We start from the raw sequence: 20,907 nt of genomic DNA, 5'->3' as shown, positions 1-20,907 counted from the left end.
GAGGCTGAAAATTCTTTCTTATCTTTATTAAAGCTTATATATCCTTTATTATAAATTTCTTATGTTCTTTGTCCATTTTTAATTGACGCATTCCTTCTTTATAAACCAGCTTGGATGATTTACTTACATATTTTAAAACATTAATCCTTGTCATATTTGCATCACATATTATTCCCAATTTTTATTCTGCAATTTAATTCTTTGTTTTCTGACACAGGAAAATGTTCACTTATATTTTCTTTAGCCGTTTTGTGGCTTTATTTTTTTATATTTGAGTATTACATCTGAAATTTATTTTTTATGTGGCATGAGCTTAAGACCTAAAATGATATAAACTGAATAATCTTTTAATCTTTTGTTTTCCTTAAAATAGCCTTATACTCATATTAAGAACATATATAGGCTTCTTTGGACTAGTATTCTATTAATCTATCTGTATATTCTTGTTTCCTAACTATGCTGTTTTAATAATGTACTTCTAGTTGTTCAAATGTTATGTTTCTAACATCAGTATGATAGCATTCATTCAAATTTCAAAATGAAGGCAGATAAAAGGATCTGAGTTTGTTTATATTCTCTTGTAGGCCTTTGTAACATCTAACACATAGTTAAATACACAGTAGAAGTATAAATGATTTCTTTCTGATTGAGTTATTTCTCCTTCCAAGGATTCAATGATTTTTAAGCAATTTTGAGAACTTATCTGGAAGAATTAGCCTCTACTCTAAAAGATCTCTAGATACATTCTGACAGAGAAAATCTTTCCTTAGTCCGAGATCTTATCATTTGTCTGGGATTTTCAAACTAAACCAATGATTTTAAAAATTAACAGTTGAGTCTTAATCTTTTAAATATTAATACTGAGAAATAATTTTCTTCAGAACACTATAATAAAAGAGAAAATTTATTAGGACTTAAAATTCTTTCATTAGGTACCAAATGAAGCAATAAATCATAATATTCACATATTCTCTTTATTAAACCTTTCAATTAAATTAAAGAAATTGATATGTCATAAAAATAACTTTCAAAATTTACGACAAAAGACTTTAGAGATAAAAATATATGAATCCTTCACTACATGAAAGGCCAATTGTCTACTTTCAATTCAAGTCAAAAGATAACATACTCACACATAAATTTTAAGACAAATACTATTCAATTTAATAGAGGAATTAGCAAATAAATTGCAGAGGCTGAAATACTTTTCTTAGGTTGAAGAAAATTAGATAATTTTTAAAAGAATGTCCTGAACACGTTATGCAATGGTTTATATGCCAAGTAGTTGCTTTTTATTGATTTATTTTTAATGGGTACGCAAAAACAAAACTATATTATGGGAGAAAAGGAAGAACTGTATTCATTATCAATAGAAATTTTTAGCAATTTTATTATTCACAATTATTATGACAAATTAGACATGTATGTAAAAATCTTTTTTCTCTTCAGATGATTAGATCTCTCCCCTGTCTTTTCAAATAATGTATCTGCATTAAACTACAATAAAAAAGTCCAAAGGTTTTTTTAACTTTTAATTAACATAGAATGAATGTCAGTTAATACTATGTCTATCAGTTAACAGTTAATCCAAAAAAAAAAAAACACAAAAAGAAAATCTAATTGGTGTGTGAATAATAATGAAATTGTTGTTAAATTAAAATTTGTATTACATTTAACGTTTTTTGTGTGAATTTGCATAAGTCACTTAACTTCTCTTCTCTCATTTTTTATGTTTATCTTGAGTGGTGTTCCAGTATTCCTAATTTCCTTGGACATGTAGATTTGGGGATCATCAGTTGATGTTTAAGTCATGACAGAAGGAAAAAAGCCCACAGATAACATGAACACAAAGAAAAGAAAAGGATTGAAAGCCAAGGGCTGAAGGCTAAAGCCTGAGGAATATTAATGATCAATTTCATCACAGCACTTAACTCCGATGTTTTCTTGTTAATCAATTATTTATTGCAACTTCCTGCCTGCTGAATGTAGATTTTTGAGTACAGACTCTCTTTCACTCCAGGATGTCTCCATCCATGGCACACAATAGATATTCATAGAAGTTGGTTAATTGTGTTTAATAAGAAGGCAGAGGAAGGAAGAGGAGAAATGGGGACAAAGGTGCAAGAGACAGAAGAAAGGAGGAAAAAGAGAAATGGAGAGGAGAGGGAAAAGAAAGAAGGGGACAAAAACCAAATGCGTACTAAGCACCTTCCTATGTCTGGGCTCTATAATGTGCCTTTGCCTTTGCATCACTCATTTAGTCCTAATAACAATCCTCTGAGGTGCATATTACTAACCACATTTCACAGATGAAGAAACTGAGGTTTAGCGGGGTAAAAATTTACTTAAAGGTAATGAAACTCATGACAATTTGACTCAAGTTTCCACATTTTCTCCACCCTGCCCTGCTGGTAAAAAGAGAGCCTTTAAATAATACTGAGAGAAGGGAATCAATGAGGTATAAAGAAAAACTAGTTTCAACTGACAGAATGAATAAATAATGGTATGGCATAAACTGACAACAAAGAGAGTTATTTTTAAAAGGCAATATAAGTATTAAAAGCTGTTAATTGAGTTTTCCATAATTGCAAACTTAAAAGAAAAATGTTATTTTAGGAATGAATAATTATAAAATATAATGCCATTTAGGAATTTTTTTTTCACTCAAACTAAAAGAAAACTGTCATTAAAAAATGTGATTATGAGTTACATTTTTATAAAAATTGCTTTGTGCAAAATTTTAAACACAAACTTTAATAGTGTAGTAGAAGAAAAAAATGAGCTTACAGTAAACTAATAACACTAAAAATTTTCTTTAAAAAATTAGCTGGTCAATCCTATTGATGCCAGCAATATATAAGTAAAATTAATTACATGATACTTTGTTTAAAAAATACTTTGTAATCTATTATGGCTAAAGAACACAATACAGTCGGCCCTCCACATCTGCAGGTTCTACATCCACAGATCCAACCAACCATGGATCTGAAATATTTGGAAAAATAAATTCCAGAAAGCTCCAAAAAGTAAAAGTTGAATTTGCCCTGTGCAGGCAACTATTTACATAGCATTTACATTGTATTTACAACTATTTACGTACCATTTACATTGTATTAGGTATTACAAGTAATCTACAGATGATTTAAAGTATCATCATGTGTGTAGGTAATATGCAAATACCATACCATTTTACTGCAGGGGCTCCTGGAACCGATCCCCCTTGGATACCCAAGAAAGTCTGTACTTCAAATACAGAGTAGATCCCAAACATGCTTATCTATCATCTAAAAATTAACAGGATACATTTTTAAAAGAAAATACTCATGCTTAATGAAAAATAATATCAAGACTAAGGAATAAAGACTAGCAGAAAATAAGCATTTACATTAAATCATCATTTCTGTGACAATTATCATCTACATAAAAGACAATGGTAGTTTACTAAGTTGCAGGCACTGTTCTACACGCTTTAAATGTGTAAACTTAACTATTCCTTACAACAAACCCAAGAGTAAGTAAAACTGTAATTCCTGATTTACACATTGGGAAATGAGGGCAGGAAAAGTCCTGAAACTTGCCTAACACTTCCTAAGTGGTAGAGCATGGATACAAATCCAAGCAGTCTGGCTCTGCAGCTGGAGCTCTCTCTAGAGTGACGACTCTATTGCAGTAACTCATTAGTCATTATCTCTGTAACTACTGGAGACTTTGTCACTCTGTTAGAATACCACTGCCACAATTATTTATAAAATGAGAAATATTTGATAGAAGCTAACATCAACATTTAACCCATTTTTTAAAAAAACTGAATGGCATCAATTATAACCTATAAACAGATATTTTGAAATTCTGTACCTATTCGGTCCCTCTGTAAACATCTGTTGAGTGTATATCTACGTACTGCTAGGCACCTAAATTTTTTCTAATATTTTAATATATGGATATATACAAGTCAAAATGCAGCCAACTTTCAAATTAATTGTTAAATCAATTACTTTTGCTCCATCTACCCCCACCAAACCTATGGTAGGGTCTAAATCTATTTTATCTTTGACCCACCCTTCCCACAAAACCCCGGTACAAAATATTCATGTAGTAATGATTAAACACTTGTTTAATCTCAAATGACTGAATAAATCTGAGTTATTAATCTTTTAATTTGCATTAATCATAGCAATATTTAATTCTTGCCTAACTTTACTTTGTTCTTTTATTATATCCTTTTAGAGCTAGCTAACCCCTGGCTAGTTAGCTTGTGCTAAGATATTAAGAAATCCATAATTAAAAAGACAAATTAGGAATATATATATGTATACATATATATACATATACATGAAAATGAAAGGTAGCTTTTTCATTTGGTTTGTAGTATATTACATGCATATATGTGTGTGTGTGTTTGTGTATAAAAATGAAAAAGTTACCTTTCATTTACCATATACTTGATTTGGCTTACTTACTCACTGAATATGCATATAAATATGAGCAGAGATAGTTAAAATATAAGTTAAAAACAGCTTAAAATTTTGTTTTCTTTCCCCCTGATACTGAAGATACAGTGGCCTAATGCAAAAATGTCTCTGGCATCATCCATTAACTAGTCTGTGATGTGAAATGACTTCATTTGTATGAACCAAAGAAAAATGAATATTTAAAGGAATCTTTTTTAATTGAATATAATTGACATACAACATTATATTAGTTTCAGACGCATAATATCATGATTTGATATTTGTATATACTGAGAAATGATTTCCACAACATGTCTAGTTAACATTCATCACCACACATAGTTATAAAAATTCTTTTCTTCTGATGAGAACTTTTAAGATCTACTCTCTTAGCAACTTTCAAATATATAATAGAGTATTATTAACTATTATCACCATGCTGTATATTACATCCTCCTCATTTTATTTTATAACTGGAAGTTTGTACCTTTTGACCACCTTCACCCATTTCACCCATTCCCCATCCCTACTTCCGGCAATGAAACACAGTCTGTTCTCTGTAACTATGAGTTGTTTTTTGTTGTGTTCTGTTTTGTTTTGTTTAAGATTCTACATATAAGTGAGATCATACAGTAATTGTCTTTCTCTGTCTGACTTACTTCACTTAGCAAAATGCCCTCAGGGCCCATTCATGTTGTCACAAATGGCAAGATTTCATGTGTGTGTGTGTGTGTGTGTGTGTGTATGTGTGTGTGTAAACATATATATGAGATAGATATATATATATATATCTCACATCTTTATCCATTCATCTATTGATGGACACTTAGGTTGTTTCCATATCTTGGCTATTGTAAATAATGCCGCTAGGAACATGGGGGTGCAGATATCTTTTCGAGTTAGTGTTTTCATTTCCTTTGGATAAATAAACAGAAGTGGAATTGCTGGATTGTACGGTAGTTCTATTTTCAATTTTTTGAGGAACCTCCATACTGTTCTCCATAGTGGTTGCACCAATTTACATTCCCACCAACAGTGCAAGAGGGTTCCCTTTTGTCCACATCCTCGTCAACACTTGTTATTTGTTGTCTTTTTGATAATGGCCATTCTGACCAGTGTAAGGTAATATTTCATTGTGGCTTTGATTGGCATTTCCTTGATGATTAGCAATGTTAAGGAATCTTGACCTGAATCATTTAGAAAAATCAACATGTTTTTTATAATGTAATCATTATCATCTCCTAACTTCGTTTTATAAATTAGAAATTTATGCATCAAATATACATAAAGCATATACCTCTAAATACACTTTAAGTATCAGATCTACAGGAGAATTTATTAATTTAATGGTCTAGAAAGCCACTGAAAGTTCAGCATGATAAAATTCTTGTCACAGGAAAGCTGGAAGCAAGAATTTATTAATCTATAAAACTGAAATATTAATGTCGATATTAATGTAGTAATTAATATCCATAACTGACATTGTTCTCAGGTTAAGAAACCTTTAAATTACTTTGAGAGTAAAATCTAAACCTATATAAACTGCACAAAACCTTCCAAAATGTATCTTACATATAATCTCTATTTATACACATAGTAAAATTATAGGATTTCACCAGCTGTCTTTATAATAACAAACAATTGTAAACAATGTAAATATGTCACTTCTTTGCTCAGAGTCTTATTTCTCTAAGAGTTAGCATCAAAGTCCTTACAATGGTCTGCGTGACTATGCGATCTAAATGCCCACTACTTCTCTGACCCCATCTCCTACTACTCTGGCTCACTCTGTTCCAGCCACACTGGCTTCCTTGTTGTTCCAACACAAGAACCAGACTCCTGCATCAGTGCCTCCCAACTGCTTTTCCCACTGCTTGGAATATTCTCACCCCAGGCAATCTCATCATTTGCTCCCTTAGTTCTTTCAGATCTCTGTATAAATCACTTTATCAGTAAGCCTTATTTGACCACCATATATATGAAAACCCCTCCCAGCACCCTTTTTCTCCCTGCTTGTTTTATTTTTCTCCAAAGAACTTACCACCACCTGACATATATATGTATGTAGGTGTGTGTGTGTGTGTGTGTGTGTATGATTGTTTATTGTCTGTCTCCTCCAACTAGAGTGAAAGGTCCATGAGGACAAAAAAAAAATGTTTATTTTGTTCACTACTGTATCCCCAGAACTTAAAATGGCACCTGACGCCTAACATTCAATAAATATCTGTTTGTTGAACAAATAAATGAAAAAAAAAGTAACTGTATACTCACTGTTACAAAATGATACTTAAAATATATTAAGTAAAAAGTAAGGTACAGAACAGTATTGTATGTTTTACCATTTGTGTCAAAAGAGCAGGAAGCATATAATATAAATTTATGTTTATATTTGCATACAATGCTTCTGGAAGGTTACCTCTGAGGTAGGGAACTAGGGACTAAGGAAAGGATACTTAGACACCTGTGCACGTATATGTACTACATATTCAGAGAAATTAATTAAGGTTTTGCCTTCATAAATAAGAAATATTACAAAAGATAATCCTACAGAAAAATCTACAATTCATACTTAAGAACTCAGTTAAGTATCTACAAATTAATTTATATGTGAACTAAGGTACATTATTAGAAAAAAGTAAAATAGAATCTTTTTGTAACAGTATTTCTTAATATATAAAATACTCAACATAATCTCATTTCAGTGTCACAGAAATCCTGTCAGGCAAGGTGGGTACACATTCATTTCCTCCTTTTATGGAAAAGAAAACTCAGAAAGGTTAAGTAACCTGACGATAGTTACACAGCAGAGACAAAGCTCAATTCAGGTCTCCTGATTCTTAGTCTGGTACTCTTCTCAGTGTATTTGATAGTAAGGCTTGGAATTAACATTTACCTTATGTATTTAAAGAAAGAAAATATACCTGATGATGAAAACAGATAAAGCTTCAATGATGCTGTCAATATATCTCAACTGATATCATTCCAATTTAGTGACTAACTATAAAATTGAAAATATATTGAACATCATGGTAAAATGAATTACTATCAAATCATAATACAGACAATATTTAGTCAACAAACCAGATATTTTGTTGGTTGAAAATGTAACAAAACAGGATTTTATTGATAGTGCTGCTCAATTAAGCAGAACTCAATAAAATATGCAGAGAAGATAAATATATGTTGTGTATTAGTCTAGTAAAAGGGCTTAAAAATGTGCAATTTCAGAAACATCAAAGTAAAGGCAATTATCTTATAGGATAGCTAAACATATTTAAAAATTAGGAACTCATTCCATGGTGCCAGATATATTTGACATACAACAGAGATTCTTTCAACAAAAATTATTTGGCCTAAAGCACATGCTGTTAAAAGGAAAATAACTAGATTACTCTGGAGTAAAAAGGAAGTTCAATTCCTCAATTCAACAGACACTGGTTGAAAACTTATGTTCTTACAACTGGATAGCTAAAAACAAACGTGATATTTTTGAATAAATTAAGAGAGAGAGAGAGAGAGAGTAAAGTCAGACAATGTTTAGTCAGGGACTAGAAAATCTTGGTATTTCCATCATTATCCAGATAGGGCAGCCAACAAAGAGTTTAGCCTTCTAATTTGCCCCAGAAGGCAGATTCTTCTGCCTGCAGAACTAGAAGTGAAGAATAAAATAAAATAATCCTTGGGTCTATAGTCCATTTAAACAACTCAAATGTCTTCAGCATTAACAGCACATTTAAGTGTCAATAACTCAAATGGATAAGAAAGGATCTGTCTTCTAATTCATCATTTCCCAAAGTACAGTTTCCATTGCACAGTGGTCCCTTCAGGACACTCTTTGAAAAGGGATTGGAACAGTATTTCCAGAGACACTGCATTCCGTGCTATAGTTCTCCTCTTGGGAATTTGATACAAAAAGTTTAGAAAATTCCTGCAGTCAATACAACTGTTTCTTTTGCCTTAACCGGGTATGTCCGAAATTCTAGAACTCATTTTTCCTTGGAACATTTTTCGAGGACACCAAATTCTCTTGATTTTCTACTACCTCACTGGTCATTCCTTCTTAATCTCTTCCTGATTCCTCCTTGTCTAGACCTAACTTGCAGTGCCCCAGAGTTCAGTCCTTGTTTCTCTTTTCTTCTCTATCCTCTCTCACTTGGTGACATTCTATAGTCAAATAATTTTAAATGCCATTTGATGCCTACAACTCTCAAATTTATATCTCCAGTCCAAACCATCCTCTGGAACTACCAAATTTCTACACTGATGGGGTTTCTTTCTTTCTTTCCTTCCTTCCTTCCTTTCTTTTCTTTTCTTTCTTTCTTTCCTTCTTTCCTTCTTTTCTTTCTTTCTCTCTTTCTTTCTTTTCTTTCTTTCTCTCTTTCTTTTCTTTCTTTCTTTTTCTTTCTTTCTTTCCTTCCTTCCTTTCTTTCCTTCCTTCCTTCCTTCCTTCCTTCCTTCCTTTCCTCCCTCCCTCCCTTTCTTTCTTTCTTTTTTGGAAAAACAAGCTGAAATCTTGCTCTTCCTCAACAAAACTGCTCTATGTGTACTCTTTCCATGCACTTGAAACAAATTCTATTCCTCTAGTGCTCCTGCACAAAACCTTAAAGTTGTCCTTGACTCCTCTCTCTCATACCCCACATTTAATCCACAGGAAATCTCATGGGCTCAACCTTCAAAACATATCCAGAAGCTAAACACTTCCTGTTAGTTCCTGTGATACCATCCTTGCTCAAACTGTCATCTTCTATCACCTGGGTTGCTGTAACAACCTCAATCTTCCATTCTTATTAACCTTAAGCATATTATCAACACAGTGATCCATTTAATTCAAAAGGCAGAGCATGTCAATCTTCTGTTATAACCTCCCAACCCAATGGCTCCCCATTTCATTCAGAGAAAAGCCATAACCCTTAATTATGTTCCACAGGTCCTGAGATCTGTTTTCCATTACTTCTCTAATCTCATTCGCTATACTCTCACCTTCCACTCTACTCAGAGCTCCTTACTGTACCTTAGACAGTCCAGACCTGCCCCTGCCTTATAGTCTTTGCAATAAATACACCCTCTGACTAGAATGCTCTTTCCCCAGAAATTGAGTGGTTTACTAGCTCCCCAGTTCAAGATTTTGTTCAAACGTCACTTTCTTGTGTAAAAATTGATAAGTGGATGCCTTTGAATGGTAAGTAGAACTATGAGATATTTTATTTTATTTACTATTCTTATTTTATGTGGTAGGAATGTATTATATTTATTTAATAACATTTATTATTTTGTAGTTATTAAAGCCACATATGTTGTTTTTAGAAATCTTGGAAATTAGGAAAAATGATAAAGAAAAAAACTCCTACCATGCAGAGATTTTGTGATGACTATTAACCTATTATTTCATTTTTTTCATTAAAAAGAACATTGTTTATATAAAAAATGTCACTTTCTCGATGATGCTTATCTTTACTTCCATTTAAAATTGTATCCCAACCTGTGACCCTCTAGACCCCCAATCCCCTATCCTGCTTTGTTTTTACACCTTGGCATTTAGCACCTTCCAATATAATATATAATTTACTTATTTATTAACTGCCATTCACCACAGAATGTAACCTCTAAGAGAGATTCTTCATTAGTTTTATTCACTGATATATTACAAGCATCTAGAAATATCCTCGACACATAGTAGGTGCTCAATAAATAGTTCTTGAATGGATAAATGAAACATACTTATCCACAGATAAAAGAGAATTACTGTGCAATACTTAATATTTATGAATATCATTTTCTTCTTGGTATTCTGGCCAAAATTAGACTTAGGTGAAAAAAGACAACACTAGAAGGATGACTTTTCCTGACAAAGATGTTTACATTACCTGTCTCCACAGTTTTTTAGATTTCTGTAAATTAATAGATGGGTCTTAATTCTCATCGAATTATAAAATCAAAATAAATATCAGTACATCTAAGAGCCTGACTACAATTCTAACCCTGACATCTGAATCACCCTGGAATTTTTATAAGAATATACAATCCATGGCCCATCTCAGCAGTACAGTTCCTTAAGGGCTCTCTTTCACAGAAGCATTCACCACCAAAGAGTCTGAGTTTTGGTTAACACTGCCATTAATTAGGATCATGTAAAATAGTTAATACTTACTCTTAAATAATATTTAGGCCAAGTTTTTACTATTTTCCATGATATTATGCTTTAATTTTTAGTTCTTCCAATTCTTCCAATATTCAACTAAATTTCCCTTGTTGATACACCATTTATAAGGATGGAATTTATAGAGGAAAAAGCAATGGAACTGCTTACATTAATTTCAGGCTTTTTGGGTAATGTTATTCATAAAACAATGCTTAAACAGTCATTTGGGGAAAAATCATTTATACTTTTAATATTTTGACTGTTTTTGAATAAAATGAAAAGTTATATTCTAATTATTACTGAAAGATGGAATTAAGCAAAAATTTCACTGATATACGTGGGAGTATTATTTAGTTTTAAGAACTAAGAATTGCAAATATTTCTACTTGTTTTATAAAACATACTGAAAAACTCATTAATTGCCATCAATCTGAGGAATGTCCTGTTTGATTTATAAAATGTTACTTTATTACTTTAAACTACACATAGCATTCCTTTGTAAATTCCTTAAAGACTTACTAAAGTCATTGCTTCAGTGAATAGATAAGATGTATAGAAACAAATAGCATTTCAACTATTTAAAATAAACTGGATAAATGCAATATGTGACATCACTTTCTAAAAGTTTATAAGGTATTATCATTTAATAAATGGGTATAAGAGAAAGTTTGAAAGTACCAGAAAGCAGTTTAGCCTCTTAAACTGAATTATACATTCTCTCTAAAACATTATTTATTCATTTATTGAAAAAGTTTTTCTTCAATGATTATGAAAGATAAAACTCCAAATGATTACAAGTTCTTAATGAAATAAGAATTAATGAACTGTTATATTTTAAATTCCAAAGTCTAGTTTTTAGTTGTTGTTACCAAATGGGGATATGTTATCATTTAGTGACTTGAAGAACTATCTTTTATTCTATAATAATAATGCCAACATGAGTCATCTGCATACATAATTACTTAAAATAAATTCGATAGCCCGTTTTAACCTATCTGCCACTAAAAAAAGGCTATGAAGTAACCAATTCCACACCCACATGGGGACAAGGAAATACTATAAACCACACTTAGAGAACAAAAGATTTACTAACTAAGGTTTCAAAGCCAAGCAAAAGAATAAACCTTCAGAACTTCCTCTGAAAAAAATGCATATGTTAGTTATCAAAAATCAAGAAGCAAGAAAATTAATCCAGTAGGGTCCCTAGTCTACATGGTAAGATGTTTATTGTCTGGTAGGACAGTAAAGGAGAGCAAAAAATTATAATTCATGATTCACAATGTAATATATAGATCACTATGGCTCAATTAATAAAAAATAGTAATAACCACACGAATTTAAACACTTCCTATTCATATCCAGATTTATCTAGAATTGGACATTTCAAATGCAGTCTTTTTTTCCTATGGAGACATTTGAATCCATTTAACAATCAAATTGTACTATTTAGAATCACATAAACTAAAAATTACTAAAATATCACCTATAGCATAATTAACTATAATATAATAGTTCTATTTATGGACTGCACACAGTTACCCACAGAAAAATCCAAGGATACAGCTCAGGTTTTTTCAACCTTGGCACTATTAATATTTTGGTTTGAGTAAGTTTTTGTTGGGAGTAAGAAGGGATGGGCTGTAACGTGCACTGCATGGTATTTAGTAGCATCACTGGCCTCTACCCACGAGATAGCAATAGCATCCACCAGCTGTGAAATCCAAACATGCCTGGAGACATGGCCAAATGACCCCTGGGGGGCAAAACTGCCCCCTGATAGAAACCACCAACATAAGATAAAGGAAGGAAGAAAGGAAGGGGAAGAGAGAGAGAAAGTAATTTTAAACTAGGCATTCTTAAACAGTTAATAAATCTGTATAAAATAAAGTTGAATTTCTAGTTGCTAGATTTAAATGTGTTTATTGTAGTTTAAGGCTATTTATAAGAAAAAATCGTCTTTAAAAAAATCAACGTTTTGTATTGTGAAAACAATAAACATATCATCAATCTCAGATAAATTCTACTGTTCTTATATAAGAAAAAAATTAATAAATATCTTTCTCCTTATTTCTATCTTAAGAATAACACCCTACCTTCCTGCTGTCTCCCAGGAATAAAAACAATTGCAGTCTTTGTTTTCAGTTTTGAAGGCAAGAGAAGAGCTTTTTCCTTTGACTCTACAGGTGGTTCCTGACAGTGCTCTCCAGGTGACCTGAGGTGACTGACAAGTCTATTTTGCATTTACAAACAAGTTTAATAGGACCTGCATATTAACAAGAGTAATAATTTGTTATAGCAACCAGAATTACTTTTGGTATTCACTTATTACGTATATACTACTCTTTCAACTTTCTCATTTGATTACTCTTTGGCTTACCATAGATGTAACTGATCGTGCATCTTCTTCATAATTTACTACTGGAGGCGGCTCTTTCCCATCATTTTCTTGCACTTTTTGCTCTAGCAATTCTTTCTGTGCTGTAAACTTTGCCTCAGTGCATCTCAGCTGCTGGACTGACTGTTTTAGCTCTTCAAGTGTCTGTTTTTGGCTTAGCAGAAGTACAATACTAAAAGAGAACAGATTTAATATAAATTATTTCAACTTCTTAAAGAAATAAAGACTTTAAAGGAAACTATATATATATATGTATATTTTGCTCCTATTTTCTTTCATTTTCCTCTTTATAAGAGTCATTCAGAATCATAAGAATTATGAAACTAAACAGATTTTGAATCATCACAGTAGTTATTAAATGTTAGCATTAACAAAATGGAAGGAAATGTTTAGAAGCAAAAACCAAATTCAAGATGCTTTCAAATGTATTATGATATATAGCATTCATTTCATTTTACAGTTAAACCATCTACCTCACAAAGTACAGACACTTAGGTCCAGAAGTGTAGAGCCTAAAATGAATTGATATGACTGAAGGAGAATCTTAATTTATTTCAAATCTCAAATGGAACATAGCTAAAGTCAGACCTGTGCCTAGAGTAAAATAAACCAAATCAAGGTGACAGCCTGGAACCACGCTGTGTGCATATTGTGAGGGGTGTGTTTTTAGAGCTGGGGAAAGCTGTTCTGATAAGGACAAAGGGAATGAGTGTAAGTCCCCAAATCTTCCCCACAACACCATTATAAAGACAGTAGGCTTCCCCATTTCTCCATTAGAGAACAACACAGGCCACATGTTACCTTATAGTGATCTTTTAGCCCTTGGAGGCTGTCCCTAATAGGAATTTCAAATTAATTCACCCACATTAAAGCCACAAGAAAACAGGCAGTGCAGGTGAGGAATACCTCTGGGAATGCTGTCATACTTAGTGTATTAATACCTTTTTTTTTAACAGCTTTATTGGAGTATAATTGCTTTACAATGGTGTGTTAGTTTCTGCTGTATAACAAAGTGAATCAGCTATACGTATACATATATCCCCATATCCCTCCCTCTTGAGTCTCCCTCCCACCCTCCCTATCCCATCCCTCTAGGTGGTCACAAAGCACGGACCTGATCTCCCTGTGCTATGCGGCTGCTTCCCACTAGCTATCTGTTTTATATTTGGTAGTGTATATATGTCCATGCCACTCTCTCACTTCGTCCCAGCTTACCCTTCCCCATCCCCGTGTCCTCAAGTCCATTCTCTACATCTATGTCTTTATTCCTGTCCTGCCCCTAGGTTCTTCAGAACCTTTTTTTTTTTTTAAGATTCCATATATATGTGTTAGCATACAGTATTTGTTTTTCTCTTTCTGACTTACTTCACTCTGTATGACAGACTCTAGGTCCATCCACCTCACTACAAATAACTCAATTTCATTTCTTTTTATGGCTGAGCAATATTCCATTGTATATATGTGCCACATCTTCTTTATCCATTCATCTGTTGATGGACACTTAGGTTGCTTCCATGTCCTGGCTACTGTAAATAGAGCTGCAATGAATATTGTGGTACATGACTCTTTTTGAATTATGGTTTTGTCAGGGTATACGCCCAGTAGTGGATTGCTGGGTCATATGGTAGTTCTATTTTTAGTTTTTTAAGGAACCTCCATACTGTTCTCCATAGTGGTTGTATCAATTTACATTCCCACCAACAGTGCAAGAGGGTTCCCTTTTCTCCACACCCTCTCCAGCATATATTGTTTATAGATTTATTGATGATGGCAATTCTGACTGGTGTGAGGTGATGCCTCATTGTAGTTTTGATTTGCATTTCTCTGATGATTAGTGATGTTGAGCATCCTTTCATGTGCCTGTTGGCAGTCTGTATCTCTTCTTTGGAGAAATGTCTATTTAGGTCTTCTGCCCATTTTTGGATTGGGTTGTTTGTTTTTTTGATATTGAGCTGCATGAGCTGCTTGTAAATTTTGGAGATTAATCCTTTGTCAGTTGCTTCATTTGCAAATATTTTCTCCCATTCTGAGGGTTGTCTTTTCATCTTGTTTATGGTTTCCTTTGCTGTGCAAAAGCTTTTAAGTTTCATTGGGTCCCATTTGTTTATTTTTGTTTTTATCTCCATTTCTCTAGGAGGTGGGTCAAAAAGGATCTTGCTGTGATTTATGTCATAGAGTGTTCTGCCTATGTTTTTCTCTAAGAGTTTTATAGTCTCTGGCCTTACATTTAGGTCTTTAATCCATTTTGGATTTATTTTTGTGTATGGGGTTAGGGAGTGTTCTAATTTCATTCTTTTACATGTAGCTGTCCAGTTTTCCAGCACCACTTATTGAAGAGGCTGTCTTTTCTCCATTGTATATTCTTGTCACCTTTATCAAAGATAAGGTGACCATATGTGTGTGGGTTTATCTCTGGGCTTTCTATCCTGCTCCATTCCTCTATAATTCTGTTTTTGTGCCAGTACCATACTGCCTTGATTACTGTAGCTTTGTAGTAGAGTCTGAAGTCAGGGAGCCTGCTTCCTCCAGCTCTGTTTTTCTTTCTCAAGATTGCTTTGGCTATTCAGGGTCTTTTGTGTTTCCATACAAATTGGGCAATTTTTTGTTCTAGTTCTGTGAAAAATGCCATTGGTAGTTTGATAGGGATTGCACTGAATCTGTAGATTGCTTTGGGTAGTATAGTCATTTTCACAATATTGACTCTTGCATCCAAGAACATGGTATATCTCTCCATCTGTTTGCATCATCTTTAATTTCCTTCATCAGTGTCTTATAGTTTTCTGCATACAGGTCTTCTGTCTCCTTAGGTAGGTTTATTCCTAGATATTTTATTCTTTTTGTTGCAATGGTGAATGAGAGTGCTTCCTTAATTTCTCTTTCAGATTTTTCATCATTAGTGTATAGGAAGGCAAGAGATTTTTGTGCATTAATTTGGTATCCTGCTACATTACCAAATTCATTGATCAGCTGTAGTAGTTTTCTGGTAGCATCTTTAGGATTCTCTATGTATAGTATCATGTCATCTGCAAACAATGAAAGTTTTACTTCTTCTTTTCCAATTTGGATTCCTGCTATTTCTTTTTCTTCTCTGATTGCTGTGGCTAAAACTTCCAAAACTACGTTGAATAATAGTGGTGAGAGTGGACCACCTTGTCTTGTTCCTGATCTTAGAGGAAATTGTTTCAGTTTTTCACCATTGAGAATGATGTTGGCTGTGGTAAAAACCCTCCAGAAAGCAGGCGTAGAGGGAACTTACCTCAACATAATAAAGTGTATTAATATCTTAATGAACTGTGCCATGCACTACTGAAAGTAAGTTACCAATAAGTAAAAGACAATTGGGAAAGACAGTCTCTTCAGGAAGTGGTCCTGGCAAGTTGGACAGCCGCATGTAAATCAATGTTAGAACACACCCTCTCACCATACACAAAAATAGACTCAAAATGGCTTAAAGACTTAAATGTAAGACAAGACACCATAAAACTCCTAGAAGAGATTATAGGCAAAACATTCTCTGACATAAATCATACCAATGTTTTCTTATGTTAGTCTCCCAAGGCAACAGAAATAAAAACAAAAATAAACAAAGGAGACTTAATCAAATTTACAAGCTTTTGCACAGCAAAGGGAACCATAAACAAAACAAAAAGACAACCTACAGAATGGGAGAAAATATTTGCAAACAATGCAACCTACAAGGGCAGAATTTCCAAAATATATAAGCAGCTCATACAACTCAACAACAAAAAGAACAAACAACCCAATCCAAAAATGGGCAGAAGACCTAAATACACATTTCTCGAAAGAAAAAATACAGATGGTCAATAGGCACATGAAAAGATGCTCAACATTGCTAATTATCAGAGAAATGCAAATCAAAACTACAATGAGGTACCACCTCACACTGGTCAGAACAGCCATCATTAAAAAGTCTACAAATAACAAATGCTGGAGAGGGCATGGAGAAAAGGGAACCCTCCTACACTGTTGGTGGGAATGTAAGTTGGTGCAGCTACTGTGGAAAACAGTACAGAGGTTCCTCAGAAAATTAAAAATAGAATTACCATATGATCCAGCAATCCCACTCCTGGGCATATATCCAGACAAAACTGTAATTCAAAAAGATACATGCACCCCTACGTTCATAGCTGCACTATTCACAATAGCCAAGACATGGAAACAATAAAAATGTCCATCAACAGATGAATGGATAAAGAAGATGTGGTACATATAAATAATGGAATACTACTCAGCCATAAAAAAGAATGGAATAATGCCATTTGCAGCAACATGGATGCAACTAGAGATTATCATACTAAGTGAAGTCAGAAAGAGAAATACCATATGATATCACTTATATGTGGAATCTAAAATATGACACAAATGAACCTATCTATGAAACAGAAACAGAATCACAGAAATAGAAAACAGACTGGCGGTTCCCAGGGGGAGGGGGTTGGGAGAGGGATGGAGTGGGAGTTTGGGGTTAGCAGATATAAGCTTTTATATATAGAATGGGTAAACAACAAGGTCCTACTGTATAGCACAGAAAACTGTATTCAATACCCTGTGATAAACCATAACGGAAAAGAATATTTTTTGAAAAGAATGAATATATATGTATAACTGAATTACTTTGCTGTACAGCAGAAATTAACACAACATTGTAAATCAACTATACTTCAATTTTTAAAAATTGATTAAAAAAAAAAAGAACGAGATCCATAGACTAGGAGAAAAGATTTACAAAAGACACATTTGATACAGGATTGTTATCCAAAATATACAAAGATCTCTTAAATGTCAACAACAAGAAAACAAACAAACTGATTAAAAAATGGGCCAAAGACCTTAACAGATACCTTACCGAAGAAGATATACAGATGGCAAATAAGCACATGAAAAAATGCTCCACATCATATGCCATCAGAAAAATGCAAATTAAAAGAACAATGAGATAGCATCATACATTTATGAGAATGGCCAAACTCCAGAACACTGACAACACCAAATGCTGGCGAGGATGTGAAGCAACAAGAACTCTCATTCATTACTGGTGGAAATGCAAAATGGTATAGTCACTTTGGAAGACAGTTTGGTAGTTTCTTACAAAACTAAACATACTCTTACCATATGATCCAGCAATCATACTCCTTGGTATTTAGCCAAAGGAGTCAAAAACTTATGTCCACATAAAAGCCCACACATGAATGTTTACAACAGCTTTATTCATAATTGCCAAAACTGGGAAGCAACCAGTATGTCCTTCAGCAGATGAATGGATAAACTGTGGTATATCTGGACAATGGAATACTTTTCACTGTTCAAAAGGAACAAGCTACCAGGCCCCAAAAAGACATGGAGGAACCTTAAATGTACATTACTAAGCAAAAGAAGCCAATCTGAAAAGGCTACATAATGTATGATTCTAATTATGTGACATTCTGTACAAGGCAAAACTATATGGAGACAGTAAAAAGAAAACTATATGGAGACAGAAACAAACCAGATATTCTTCAGAGGGTGAATGATCAAAGTATGGTATATCTATACAGTCATGAGTTGAATTGTGTCCTCTAAAAAGATATGTTCAAATCCTAACCCCAGGAACCTCAGAATGTGGCCTTTTTGGAAATAGGGTTGTTGCAGATGTAATTAGTTAAGATGAGGTCATACTGGAGTGGTTGGGCCCATAATCCATGACTGATGTCCTTGTAAGAAGAAGAAAATCTGGATACAGAGAAGAGACCACACAGGCAGAACACTATATGAAGATGGAGGCGGAGATTGGAGTGATGCTTCTATAAACCAAGGAATGCCTAGAACTGCCGGCCATCAGCAGAAGCTAGGACAAAGGCATGGAACAGAATCTCCCTTAGAGCCCAGAAGAAACCAGCCTGCCAACACCTTACTTCAGACTTTTGGCCTCCAGAACTGTCAGAGAATAAATTTATGTCTTTTTTTAAGCTGTCCGGTTTGTGGTACTTCAAAATGGCAGTCCTAGGAAACTAATACACGTGCCATGGAATACTGCATAAGAGTAAAAAGGAATGAAAGTACCTGGATGAATCTCCAGAGAATTACGATAAATGTAAAAAGACAATCTCAAAAGGTTACATACAGGTTGATTCCATTTTATATAACATTCTTGAAAAGACAAAATTATAGAAATGGAAAATAGATTAATGGTTGCCAGGGGTTAAGGAGGGGGTGGGAGATAGAAGGCAGTGTAGCTATAAATGTACAAAATGGGTGATCCTTGCAGTGATGAAAATGTTCCATATCATGCCTGTATCAATGTTAATATCTGGATTATGATATTATATTATAGCTTTGCAAGATGCTACCATTAAGGGGAACTGAGTAAAGGGTTTATGGGATCTCTCTGTATTAATTCTTACAACTACATGCCAATCTGTAATTATCTCCATTAAAATTTAATTTAAAAATATGTATCACTGGTTGTTCCCTGGCAGTCTAGTGGTGGTCTAGTGGTTAGGGTTTAGTGCTTTCACCCATGTCGTGGCCCGGGTTCAATCACTGGTTGGGGAATTGAGATCCCACAGGCCGCACAGCGCGGCCAAAAAAAAAAAAGTTTCACTGCTGCTGCTGCTTCCTGTGGTAACGTGAGGCTTTTATCATCTCATATACCTTGGGTTCCTAAATAATCTGTTTTAGAAATAGGCCTTTTTTAATTCTTCTTCAGGAGTTCTAAATATCTATTATGTCATATCAACAATCACTTAGACATTCTGAGACACTATCCTAACGCCAAGAATTAGGAAATACATAGAAGGGAATATCACTCAGCCATAAAAAAGAATGAAATAATGCCATTTGCAGCAATTTGGATAGACCTAGAGATTATCATACTAAGTGAAGTAAGTCAGACAAAGACAAATATCATATATCACTTATATGTGGAATCTAAAAACGTGATACAAATGAACTTATTTACAAAACAGAAACAGACTCACAGACTTAGAAAACAAACTTATGACTACCAAAGGGGAAAGGTGGGGGGGAGGGATAAGTTAGCAGTTTGGGATTAACATATACACACTACTATATATAAAACAGATAATCAGGGCTTCCCTGGTGGCGCAGTGGTTGAGAGTCTGCCTGCCAATGCAGGGGACACGGGTTCGAGCCCTGGTCTGGGAGGATCCCACATGCCGTGGAGCGACTGGGCCCGTGAGCCACAATTGCTGAGCCTGCGCGTCTGGAGCCTGTGCTCCGCAACAAGAGAGGCCACGATAGTGAGAGGCCCGCGCACCACGATGAAGAGTGGCCCCCACTTGCCGCAACTGGAGAAAGCCCTCGCACAGAAACGAAGACCCAACACAGCCAAAAATAAATAAATAAATAAATAAATAAATAAATAAATAAAATTAAAAAAAAAAACACACAATCAACAAGGACCTACTAAATACATTAACATCTTGCTTTTGTTCAATAATTACTTTTTAAACAATACTGTTATAATCACTATGTAACACACTATAATTATTTTATATGCTTATAACGCCATTGAGTAAAAAAGCTATAAATATTTCAAGAAGAAGAAAATTATAATAAATGCATGATTGTATAATACAAGATGCACAGGAAGCTATAAATAAATTTAAAACATTGAAGGGATCAGGACTTATGCAGGTGCTATTTACTCCCTATTTCTGACTACTCTTTTCCATGCATTCTTCACTTGGAGGGCACTTTCTGTCCTTCAGGTCTCAGCAAAAATGCCATTTCCTAGAAGACCCCTGACTACCTATCTTAAGTGGGTACTCCTCTGTTATTCTTCTATCTGAACTCCTTGTTTCACAGCAATTATCACAATTGTTAATTTCCTGTTTTGTACTGGTCTACTCTACAAAAGTGTAAGCTTCATGAGACATGTGACCATATGTGTCTTACCTTTC

The 20,907-nt window shown here is 33.9% G+C and overlaps 1 protein-coding gene across 6 annotated transcripts in view; it reads right to left on the bottom strand.

The window, feature by feature from the left end:
- Positions 1–20,907, bottom strand: part of FER (FER tyrosine kinase) — a 462,873-nt gene that overhangs the window by 292,766 nt on the left and 149,200 nt on the right. For all 6 annotated transcript variants that reach the window (XM_036847883.1, XM_036847884.1, XM_036847879.1 and 3 more), the window contains one exon: positions 12,968–13,157. In XM_036847883.1, coding sequence (XP_036703778.1) covers positions 12,968–13,157 — 190 coding nt within the window. The remainder of the gene's footprint in view (positions 1–12,967; positions 13,158–20,907) is intronic.

This window comes from Balaenoptera musculus, chromosome 3 (genome assembly GCF_009873245.2).
Source record: "Balaenoptera musculus isolate JJ_BM4_2016_0621 chromosome 3, mBalMus1.pri.v3, whole genome shotgun sequence".
NCBI lineage: Eukaryota > Metazoa > Chordata > Mammalia > Artiodactyla > Balaenopteridae > Balaenoptera > Balaenoptera musculus.
Note: the sequence above shows the minus strand (reverse complement) of the source record. Positions and strands in the feature narration are given on the sequence as shown.